The sequence below is a fragment of the Schistocerca piceifrons genome, chromosome 4 (genome assembly GCF_021461385.2).
Source record: "Schistocerca piceifrons isolate TAMUIC-IGC-003096 chromosome 4, iqSchPice1.1, whole genome shotgun sequence".
In the NCBI taxonomy this organism is placed as follows: domain Eukaryota; kingdom Metazoa; phylum Arthropoda; class Insecta; order Orthoptera; family Acrididae; genus Schistocerca; species Schistocerca piceifrons.
In genome coordinates, this window is record NC_060141.1 from 49,575,016 (window position 1) to 49,587,643 (window position 12,628).

At 45.8% G+C, this 12,628-nt stretch overlaps 1 protein-coding gene across 1 annotated transcript in view; it reads left to right on the forward strand.

Annotated features, from left to right (window-relative positions):
* Positions 1-12,628, forward strand: part of LOC124795584 — a 571,616-nt gene that overhangs the window by 521,496 nt on the left and 37,492 nt on the right. Inside the window, exons 3-4 of the mRNA XM_047259656.1 lie at positions 8,788-8,915; positions 8,964-9,104. Coding sequence (XP_047115612.1) covers positions 8,788-8,915; positions 8,964-9,104 — 269 coding nt within the window. The remainder of the gene's footprint in view (positions 1-8,787; positions 8,916-8,963; positions 9,105-12,628) is intronic.

Here is a 12,628-nt window from a genome sequence, read left to right on the forward strand (position 1 = left end):
TTAATCTCTATTTTGCGAATCGGCTCTAAAGTTTTTTTTTTTTTAAATACTCCCGTATCTGGTCTTATGAAATCGCAGTGTGTTGCTTACTGTTTGTCTCAGCGAGGAATTTCTTGTCATGTCATTTAAATCACAGCAGCATTTTAGTTCCAATGTTAACTGTAACATGCATAGGATATCCGTATAACTAATAATAGTGGATAGCCCATTCCTCTTCTTCATCTGAAATTACATACACGTAGACCCTCTTCTAGTCGGATTCGCTATCCACGGTTTCGCATATACATGATTTTACGTAAAGTGCTGTCATCTGCTCGCGGATGCGTGGTCGAGATATGAATCGTCAGTTCAGGTCAGTAGAAGTGTGATTTGCACCTGACGTGGTCTGTGTGTAAAATGTTGGGTAAAAAAGAAGAAAGAGTGCCTCTAGAAGGAAAGAAGCATGTATTTACTAGAACAAAAGTTATAAGTTTTGGTTCAATATGAAAAAAGTCAGCGCTTTGTTGCGATTGTGTATGCTTTCGGATTTAATTCGTGAAGCCGCTGTCAGAAGTATTTGTGATAACCCAGAATCAGTTCGTAAAACTGCTTGATCTTCAGGTGACTTAAGTGTGACTAGAAGTGGCCAAATCTCGCTCGGAGGCGATCCAAAGAGTGGAAAAAATGCAAAGTCATTTGACTGAAGCTGCTATTCAAGCTAAAGCCATGAGCATGTGTACAGATTTAACGACAGAACAGGACAATCGAGCAACTTTCTCGGCCATCTGAGGTTGGTAATCATCGTTTCAAGCGTCAGTTTGGCTTTCACAACATTAAAATGGCAGGAGAGGCAGTTGCGGGGGGTGAAGTTGGAGCCTAGGAATTTAAGAAGCAATTGTGACAGTAAGTGTCTATATTGCGAAGCAGTTATTCAGCCTTGGTGAAACAGGCTTGTTTTGGAATCAAAAGCCTAGCCGGACGATCATTTTTATTGATGAAAAAGCTGCACCTCAATTAAGGTTTGCGAAGGCCCGATGCACCCTTCTTTTCGGAGGAAATGCTGCAGGGGATTGCAAATTAAAACCGCCATCGCAAAGTCTTAGGGCACTAAAGAGCTGTGACAAGAGCGAGCTTGGGAGTTCATTGGAGATCGAACAGAAAATGTTGGATGACTTTTGCCATTTTCAGTGAATATTTTGTTAATGAACTGAATAGAGAATTGAAGGCCTATTCTGAGAAAGAAAAAAATTCCTTTCAAAGTTCTTCTCAATTAAAAATTTCTGTGCAGAACATTGTGGCACTTGACATGTGTTAGAAGCACCTAGCGACAACACTTCAGCTACAAAGGATTTGCGTGTAAGGAAATCTGCCACGGAAACTGATTTAGCTATGACACCATCAGAGTCTTCCGATGTAGACGATCCAGAGGCTACTGAAATTAACATTTTAGTGTATTATGGTGTGTTTCAGTGTTAAATTTTTTAGTGTATAAAATTTGCATTAAAATGGGTTTCAGAAAGATGGTAAATATGCTAAGAGGCGCTTCTGTTTTGAAGTTAATATGTGAATGAACCAAAACCTAATTCTACGTTTTACATATAAAATGACTCGATACACGCGAATTCGGTAGGCGCGGCGATTTCGCGGAACGTAATTATCGCGTATAACCAGATTTGGCTGTACTTGACGTGATCTGCGGTACGCGCTTCTGAACCTCAGTTGAAATAAACCACGTTGACAGTGTGTTTCACAGTCTGTTTGTAATAGCACTGTTTTCCAAACTGGGTCAATAGATCAAAGGTGTGCTCCATAGCTTTTATAAAAGACATTATGATGTACCACAAAGCTTCTATTTCGTTTCAACTAGTTACGACAGTATGTCGTCGTGTAACAGATTTCAAAAAGTTTGAAATTGTTATGTACTACATTTCTAGAAATCTAAAGTCTGCTGGACGATGACACACAGTGGAAACGAGCTGCAGAACAATTAAAAACAAATACCACGAAAAGGGCTCGAAACGCCTGAACCAATAACATTTCGCTTACAGCTAGCTCGACCCATTTTTAATTCCCTGTGGCTCTGTAGCATACTTCTGCGCCAGTCAAATCTATGGTATTAACACTAATAGCAGGTTGTCGAATCTCACAGACATTTTGCAGGGCACCCCTTGCGCGATGTGTCGCAGCCATCAGATTAGTGGAATCGCTTCCTGCAAATGCGATGTTCAAATTCTTTTTCAGCGATCTTAATTAGGTTTTCCGCAATTTCTGTAAATCACTTGATGCGAAAGCCTTAGCAGGGTCTCGTCGTAACCCTTTCCACATCCTCAATCAGCCCTTTTTCTATAACGAGAGAAAATCCGCCTAGATAATGACGTGCCTTCTATTGTAGGGAAGGGCGATGCGAATGTGGAAAATCTATTAAAATTTTGTGTGTTATGTGGACTTCTGTATGTTTTAATGTCTCTCAGTGGCTGGATCATTCTCTGAATACTGACAAAGACTGAGATTATTAAAGCTTTTCTGGCATCTGCATATGAAACAGTGCTTCTGTATATCATTTTATGTCTTTCACCAATTTGTCAAACATTAAAACCTGTACGACGCTAATGATAAAAACTGCTGCTTGTTGAACACAAAAGATAATAATAGCAATAATAATAATAATACTAAAAACTTCATTAAGCAGCCATATTTTCTCATCTTTAAATACCCCGCCTTCTCTTCCTTCCTTTTCATTGTATCTGCCTCTCCTGTACGTCCCATTTCTTAGACGTACCATACAGTGAAATGACGTGGTAGTTAAGATAGTGGACAGGTATTCTGGATGAACGGCTTCAAATCCCCATTTGATTGAATTGATGAATGTTTGATATGTGCACGTCATCTCTTCGTGCAGATGTATTGGAATGGCAGCCTCAACAAGGACACGACCTATTCCTTCGCCTACCTTTGTGTAAACAGATTCTCTGGTTTCTACACTGTGTATTCCATTATAATGTGCAAGATCCTTCCTTTCGTATTGCATCATTTACTAATATACAGTCCTGGAAATTGAAATAAGAACACCGTGAATTCATTGTCCCAGGAAGGGGAAACTTTATTGACACATTCCTGGGGTCAGATACATCACATGATCACACTGACAGAACCACACGCACATAGACACAGGCAACAGAGCATGCACAATGTCGGCACTAGTACAGTGTATATCCACCTTTCGCAGCAATGCCGGCTGCTATTCTCCCATGGAGACGATCGTAGAGATGCTGGATGTAGTCCTGTGGAACGGCTTGCCATGCCATTTCCACCTGGCGCCTCAGTTGGACCAGCGGTCGTGCTGGACGTGCAGACCGCGTGAGACGACGCTTCATCCAGTCCCAAACAAGCTCAATGGGGGACAGATCCGGAGATCTTGCTGGCCAGGGTGGTTGACTTACACCTTCTAGAGCACGTTGGGTGGCACGGCATACATGCGGACGTGCATTGTCCTGTTGGAACAGCAAGTTCCCTTGCCGGTCTAGGAATGGTAGAACGATGGGTTCGATGACGGTTTGGATGTACCGTGCACTATTCAGTGTCCCCTCGACGATCACCAGTGGCGTACGGCCAGTGTAGGAGATCGCTCCCCACACCATGATGCCGGGTGTTGGCCCTGTGTGCCTCGGTCGTATGCAGTCCTGATTGTGGCGCTCACCTGCACGGCGCCAAACACGCATACGACCATCATTGGCACCAAGGCAGAAGCGACTCTCATCGCTGAAGACGACACGTCTCCATTCGTCCCTCCATTCACGCCTGTCGCGACACCACTGGAGGCGGGCTGCACGATGTTGGGGCGTGAGCGGAAGACGGCCTAACGGTGTGCGGAACCGTAGCCCAGCTTCATGGAGACGGTTGCGAATGGTCCTCGCCGATACCCCAGGAGCAACAGTGTCCCTAATTTGTTGGGAAGTGGCGGTGCGGTCCCCTACGGCACTGCGTAGGATCCTACGGTCTTGGCGTGCATCCGTGCGTCGCTGCGGTCCGGTCCCAGGTCGACGGGCACGTGCACCTTCCGCCGACCACTGGCGACAAGATCGATGTACTGTGGAGACCTCACGCCCCACGTGTTGAGCAATTCGGCGGTACGTCCACCCGGCCTCCCGCATGCCCACTATACGCCCTCGCTCAAAGTCCGTCAACTGCACATACGGTTCACGTCCACGCTGTCGCGGCATGCTACCAGTGTTAAAGACTGCGATGGAGCTCCGTATGCCACGGCAAACTGGCTGACACTGACGGCGGCGGTGCACAAATGCTGCGCAGCTAGCGCCATTCGACGGCCAACACCGCGGTTCCTGGTGTGTCCGCTGTGCCGTGGGTGTGATCATTGCTTGTACAGCCCTCTCGCAGTGTCCGGAGCAAGTATGGTGGGTCTGACACACCGGTGTCAATGTGTTCTTTTTTCCATTTCCAGGAGTGTATCTATTTATTCAATCCTCACTCACTTCCTCGGTTTCCTCTTCTTATCCCAATATTCCTGTTCATGTGATTTAAGGCTTCCCAACACCCAGTACCTTACTATCTTCTATCCCATACCCTTTTCTTTTCTCCTTTCTATTCTGTCAAACACTCTTCTTTCACCGTCTTCAGAATACTCCTGTGCAGCTGTCACACTCATACGTTGTAACACTTCGGGGTCAACTGTTTCGAAACGTGGAGAGGGAAAACGTTTTCAGCGCCATTATTTCACTAGTTGGCAAACTCGTTCGACAGACTTTTCTGTAGTGTTACTGATAAAAATCCAAACGTCACTTCTGTGCCACATGGACTCATACTTGGTGACATTCTCGATGGAGATCTGTCTGCTAATGAGAAGAGTAAACTGAACGGACACTTGTAGTGCTTAGGGAGGGTTGGGACATATTAAGACGCCGAGTTTCATCCACTCGCTTCTTTTCTTTTATTTAACAATACCAGCAGAATAGAAGACAACGCAACACAACTCTGCGCTGCACTGCATCTCATCACTTGCCCAAAAAATACAGGCATACTCTTCATACGTCATAACTTACTCAAGTTAGTACCAATCTGTGCATACACTAGCACACTGAATGGGGTGGCAATTCTCTGGGATGCTGGTCGGATTTCGACATTTAAAGCCACTTCTTACTTTTATTTTGTTATTCGTACATGCTTCATTCATTTCATTACTACTGATTTACTAAGCTCGTCTTCCTCCTTACTTGCCCTCCTCCTTGTTTCGCTGTATGCAGCTCTTGGACTTCGCGACTCTACCTTCCGCTTCCAGGTCGCCATATCTCTCTCCCTCTCTCTCTCTCTCTCTCTCTCTCTCTCTCTCTCTCTCTCTCTGTGTGTGTGTGTGTCTTTCCGACTTTCCCTTACACAACCATCTTATTTCTTTCACCACCCCTACATCCTTCCTTGTTTGCACTACTACTGACCTTAAGTCTTCTTCTTCCCTCCTTATACCCCTTCACATTCCTCTACATGCACTTTCTGAACCTTGCGCTTCTACTCCCAACTGCTACTGACCTCAGCATTTTTATCTTTTGCAACCCCGTTCTTTGCGCTCATACTACAAACTTTCACTTTTCGTCTACATCTACATGACTACTCTGCAATTCACTCTTAACTGTCTAGTAGCGGATTTATCGAACTACAGTTTCACAAAATTCCCTACCATTCCACTGTCTTAATGGCTCACGGGAAAAAAAACACGTAAATCCTACCATATTACAGAGGAGACAAAAAAAATGTAACCACTATTTAAAAGTCCATAACTTGCAAACTAATTGACGGAGTTGTCTCATTTTTGGTGAAAGTGTAGCTTAAAGTCCAACTTCACGATATCACTGTAGGTGTTCGAAATGGTCACCATTAACATCCACACACAATCGATGCCGCCGAACTGCAGCACGAACTACTGACTGCAACGTCTTCAGTTGGATATTTGCACATGAATGTACGATGGATTCTCGAAGTTCATCCAATGTGCGTGGATTTTGTCGATAAACGACGTTCTTTAGTGTTCGCCACAGGTAAAAGTCCAGGAGTTAGGTCTGAGCAACGTGGTGGATAATCCACTAGGCGCTTCAGTCCGGAACCGTGTAACCGCTACGGTCGCAGGTTCGAATCCTGCCTCGGGCATCGATGTGTGTGATGTTCCTATGTTAGTTAGGTTTAAGTAGCTCTAAGTTTTAGGGGACTGATGAGCTCAGATGTTAAGTCCCATAGTGCTCAGAGCCATTTTGAACCGTTGTTTGTGTACATCTTTAACACAGCCTTCGGCTTCAAATTTGTCTCGAATGCGACGAATCGTTAAACCTGTCGGTAGCTCTGTTTGATACTCATTGTCCATCGTCGTTGAACCCCATTAACGTTTTAGTACTTAAAATACCACTTCAAAACTGACTTCCTTTCATCGAATGTAAGCCTTGCGCCAGCCACGTTTACACGAGTAACAGGTGCAACTAAGATCAAAACAAACTATCTGGCGACTGTCATCTGACAAAACAAAATAACGCAATGCAACGCTTGTGTGGCGATTGCTGGAACTACAAACTATTACACTACCAAAGATGAGACAACTCCGTCACTTAGTTTGCCAGTTATGGACTTTTAAACAGTGGATACATTATTTGGGACCCCTCTGTAGTTCTGTTTTCTCTTTGTTACAGTGAGTCTTTCGCTATGTGGGTGGGTGTAAACAAATATTTTCGCTTCTGGAAGAGTTCGTTGGAGATCGAAATTTCGTGAAAGGATCTTACCACAATGAAAAACGCCTTTAATTTTAAATTAACGACAGCCTCTGTTGGAATGTTTACCTAGATTTCAGTTGGGATAACCCAACCTCCTTCAGAATAAAAGAACTTATTCTGAAGAAGGTTGGGTTATCCCAACTGAAACCAAGGTAAATCTAGGTAAACATTGCAACTCAGGCTGTTGTTAGTTTAAAATTAATATTTATACAGTTGCTGACAGGTCTGCGAAATGATGAAAATATTAAAAACGCCTTTGTCTTAATGATCGTTACGCCAAATCGCATATCATATCTGCAACTCTCTCTCTCTCTCTCTCTCTCTCTCTCTCTCCTATTTTGCGACACAACCCATGCTCACCTCATTCTTCTACATGCACTTGTCTCGCCTTATGCCTCTACTTCTCGAATCCAACCCATCTAATTTCTTTCTCCTACACGCACAGCTGTGTTGTTTACTTTCTTCCTTCACTGCTCTACCACTGGGCATCACTTCGTCCTTTCCCCTTGTCCCTCTCGTTCCTGTTGCACTTTCCACCTCTACTTGCCCCTCCAGCCTCACTCTTTTGTTACTCCCACTCTGTTGCCTTTTTCTTTTACCACTCTTACATCCTTCCTCCACTGTACTAATTGTGAGCTTCACACTTCGCCACCAGCTGGTGTGGCCGTGCGGTTCTAGACGCTTCAGTCTTGAACCGCGCGACCGCTACGGTCGCAGGTTCGAATCCTGCCTCGGGCATGGATGTGTGTGATGTCCTTAGGTTGCACCTCTACTACGCCACTCTAGCTCACCAAATTTCTCTCTTTCTCCCGCTTGCCCAGCTTTTACCAATCACATTCTTCCTTCACTGCACTACTACTGGTCATCACTCTTCTTCCTCTCCCCTTGTCTCATTTCTCTTGCAGTTTGCACCTCTACATTCCATTCCAGCCTTGCTCTTTTGTTACTCCCACTCTCCTGGCCTTTTCTTTCACCACTCTTATATCCTTCCTCCACTATACTACTTGTGACCTTCACACTTCGCCTTTTTTCTTTGTCCCCATTATCCCTCTTGCATTTTGCACCTCTACTACCCCACTCTAGCACACCAAATATCTCTCTTTCTCCTGCTTGCCCAGCTTTCACCAAATACATTCTTCCTTCACTGCATTGCTACTGGTCATCACTCATCTTCCTCTCCCCTTGTCTCATTCCTCTTGCACTTTGCACCTCTACTTTCCACTCCAGCCTCTCTCTCTTGTTACTCCTACTCTCCTGCCCTTTTCTTTCACCACTCTTATATCCTTCCTCCACTGTACTACTTGTGACCTTCACTCTTCGCCTTTTTCCCTTGTCCCTGTTATCCCTCTTGCGTTTTGCACCTCTAATACCCCACTCCAACCCACCAAATTTCTATCTTTCTCCTGCTTGCCTATCTTTTTCCATTTACATTCTTTGTTCACTGGACTGCTACTGGTCTTCCATCTTCGTCCTTTCCCTTGTCCCTCTCATTCCTCTTGCACTTCGCACATCTACTTTATACTCCAGCCTCTCTCTTTTGTTACCCCCACTCTGGTGCCTATTTCTTTTACTACTCCTATATCCTTCCTTCACTGTACTACTTGTGGCCATCACACTTCGTCCTTTCCCCTTGTCCCTCCCATCCATCTGACGCTTCACACCTCCACTTCCCTGCTCCTTCACTGTACTACTTGTGGCCTTCACACTTCGTCCTTTCCCCTTGTCCCTCCCATCTCTCTGACGCTTCACACCTCCACTTCCCTGCTCCTTCACTGTACTACTTGTGGCCTTCACACTTCGTCCTTTCCCCTTGTCCCTCCCATCTCTCTGACGCTTCACACCTCCACTTCCCTGCTCCTTCACTGTACTACTTGTGGCCTTCACACTTCGTCCTTTCCCCTTGTTCTTCCCATCCCACTGTCACTTCACACCTCTACTTCCCTGCTCCAACACACAGAACTTTTCTTTCTCCCACCCACCCAGCTTTTTCGCTTACGCCCTTTCTTCATTGCACCACTGCTGACTGCTCTCCCGGTCCGTCTAGGAGGCCATGGCTGGAGGCGGGGGCGGCGCGCGCGCCTAGCGATGCTGGAGAAGCGGCTGCCGGCGCTGGTGTGGGGCGCGGCGGCGGCGGCGCTGTGCCTGTCGCTGTACCGCCTGCTGGGCTGGCCGGCGGGAGGCCTGGGCGACGCGCCGCCCACGCGGCCGCCGCAGCCCGCCTACCTGCTGCTGCTGCCCGGCAACGCCACCGCCTCGGCGCCGCCCTACCCGCTGGCGCGCCTGCCCGCCGGCGACGCCGCCTCCCTCATCGACCTGCGCGGCTTCCGCTTCCTCATCAACAACTACCCCTGCGGCGAGCCAGCGGCCGCCGCCCTCGGCCCAGGTGAGCCGCGCTTCTTTCTTCGCTGTCTCAGCGCAGCGCTCCAGGACAAGTAAAACTGATGGCAGAAATCGAAGGCACAGGGGTAACCTTTAAGGGGGGTAGGACGTCCAACGGGCCGACTTGGAGCAGGAGACTCACCACAGGACATTTTAATTTCTACTGTCTATACTTTTACAAATAAATTCATAAAGCTTTGTCACCATGACCAGGAAGGATTGAGGGCACTCACACTCATAGCAGTGGAAGTTTAAAAACGTAGCAAAATGCCCTTTTTTACATGTGAAATTTCATTATTTTTTCACTTATTACTGGCTGCATTTGTTGCTGTAGGTACACTTCTCTTCCTAAGTAAGAGAGATTCTTCGATGAATTTTTCATAGCATACAAACAGTAGTTACAGGTGTATGAAACTCTAGAATTTTCCAAGTCGATTGAAAAACTGTGGAAAAAATTGAGATAATTAACTACAAAACTTGAGTTTTTTTCCAAACATTAAGTTTAAAATGTAACAGTTCATTCATTTTTTTCATAAATTAGATAACTTCTAGAGTTTCATACACCTGTAACTATGGTTTGTATGCTGTACAAAAGTCATCGAAGAATCTCTCTTACTTGCGAAGAAGTGTACGTATAGCATCAAATGCAGGCAGTAGTAAGTGAAAAAATGATGAAATTTCACACGTAAAAAAATGTGTTTTGTTACGTTTTTGAGCTTCCACTGCTATGAGTATGCATCCTGAATCCTTCCTGGTCATGCTGTTAGAGTTTTATGAATTTATTTGTAAAAGTATACACAGTGTAAATTAAAATGTCCTGTGGTGCCTCTCCTGCTCCAAGTCGGCCCGATTGGCGTCCTACCCCCCTTAAGAGACCCACCTACATGGATCATGCTTAACCGCATCACTGATGAAATATCAAGAGCGCTGTACCAGATTCGTAAGCAGGTAACGACCGTATACAAGATGATAACATGATACATGGGGCAACACAAATTCAAGCGTTGATACGGAAATAGATGATGATATGAACACGCCAGTATCACCAGATACAGATATACAGGGTGAACGTTCATGCAGAGACGGATTTCTGACTGGAAATGGAGGAAGAAAGGTCCTGTGAACATGCGTTTAGAAATTGACGGTCTCCGTGCAACAACAGACCTGAAGTTAAAATTTTCTGGTTTATTAGGCCGCGCCATGTTTCTACTAGAGTGTTCGACGTTTCGAGCCCTCTGCTGGGATCCTCTTCAGGATCTTTTTGGTGTCCACTACTGCTAGAACACTATCAGAGACCAGTGTCGCGTCCACTTATAAAGGGGGAGTTTTCTGGCGTTTGTGCTGGAGAACTCCCCCTTTATAAGTGGACGCGACACTCGTCTCTGATAGTGTTCTAGCAGTAGTGGACACGAAAAGATCCTGAAGAGGATCCCAGCAGAGCGGTCGAAACGTCGAACACTTTAGAAGAAACATGACGCGGCATAATAACCCAGAAGATTTTAACTTCAGTGACAACGGCCACGAAAGCCTGCAGACTTACATAACAGATATTCCCGGAACATAGTATAGAACTGCATCGCATCCACGTCACAACAGATGTCCAGCTCGTTGCAGGTGATAAGGGTAGCAGCGGTTGTCATGCAGGGTACATATAACCGTACTTTGGGTTACACCATGATGGCGGGCCACTTCCCTGGAGCTCGTACTACGATTCGTCTGAATATTGTGTAGACCCCGGTCCTCCAAATCTGGTGCACGCACAGTCCGCACGTTAGTTTGTCTTAAAGGACCCGTGATCACATATACGCCGGAAACGGGTTTGAAATGTGAGATCGCCGCGCGGAGTGGCCGCGCGATTGGAGGCGCCATATCACGGATTGCGGAGCCCCTCCCGCAGGAGGTTCGAGTCCTCCCTCGGCCATGAGTATGTCTGTTGTTCTTAGCACAAGTTAGTTTCAGTAATTTGAAGTCTAGCGACCGATAACCCAGAAGTTTGGTCCCTTAGGAATCCACACACATTTGAACAATTCTGTTGCTTGATGTGATTGTTATCTGTGAGGTTACTTGTTTTGGTACAGCCATGCTGCCTCTAAAACCGTTTCCGTCTGCTTGGCCGTAGACATACACCATCTCGGCTTGTTCCCGACATGAATACCGGGCGATTCTGCTGTTTACAGTACGCTGCGTCAATCAAAAATGTTCAAATGTGTGTGAAATCTTATGGGACTTAACTGCTAAGGTCATCAGTCCCGAAGCTTACACACTACTTAACCTAAATTATCCTAAGGACAAACACACACACACCCACGCCCGAGGGAGGACTCGAACCTCCGCCGGGACCGCTTCAATCAAACAGCCTGCAAAATAAAAGGAACACACGGCACAATGGTCAGACGAATTTTCATTCATCAGCGCCATCTACTGTGTCAACGATGCATTTCCGGACACATGTTCATAGGACCTTCTTTCCTCCATTTCCAGTTCAAAATGGTTCAAATGGCTCTGAGCACTATGGGACAACATCTGAGGTCATCAAATGGTTCAAATGGCTCTGAGCACTATGGGACTCAACTGCTGAGGTCATTAGTCCTCTAGAACTTAGAACTAATTAAACCTAACTAACCTAAGGACATCACAAACATCCATGCCCGAGGCAGGATTCGAACCTGCGACCGTAGAGGTCTCGCGGTTCCAGACTGCAGCGCCTTTAACCGCACGGCCACTTCGGTCGGCTGAGGTCATCAGTTCCCTAGACTTAGAACTACTTAAACCTAACGAACCTAGGGACAGCACACACATCCAAGGCCGAGGCAGGAGTCGAACCTGCGACTGTTGCAGTAGCGCGGTTCCGGACTGACTACAACCGCTCAGCCACAACGGCCGTCTCCATTTCCAGTCAGGAATTCGTCCCTGTTGACCCTGTATATACGGCATAGTATCATATCAGTTGACTGCGACAGTACTACAAGTAATATATACATGGAATTTAGAAATAATTTATTAATAACAAATTATACAATGAATTTTCGTATTTGCACAAAGTAAAATAAGTAATTAGTTAGTTTCTTTGGATCATTATTTTCAAACATGTAACCGTGTGCCGGCCGAAGTAGCCGTTCTGTTTTAGGCGCTGCAGTTTGGTACCGCGAGACCGCTACGATCGCTGGTTAGAATCCTGCCTCGGGCTTGGATGTGTGTGATGTCCTTAGATTAGTTAGGTTTAACGAGTTCTAAGTTGTAGGGGACTAATGACCTCAGAAGTTAAGTCCCATAGTGCGCAGAGCCATTTGAACCGTGTATTATTTAAACTGTTTGTATCTTAAACTGTTAAACGTGAATTTTATAATATTGTACACAAACATACATATGGAGTATCATAAGAGATAACTACACGAACACCAACGCACGGCATAGATAAGTGCCTTTCGGATAGACAAGGCTCGAGGTTACCCGTCCGAGGCTCCTCTCCCGCTTAGGACGCGGACAACTGGAGGGAGTAATTGTAG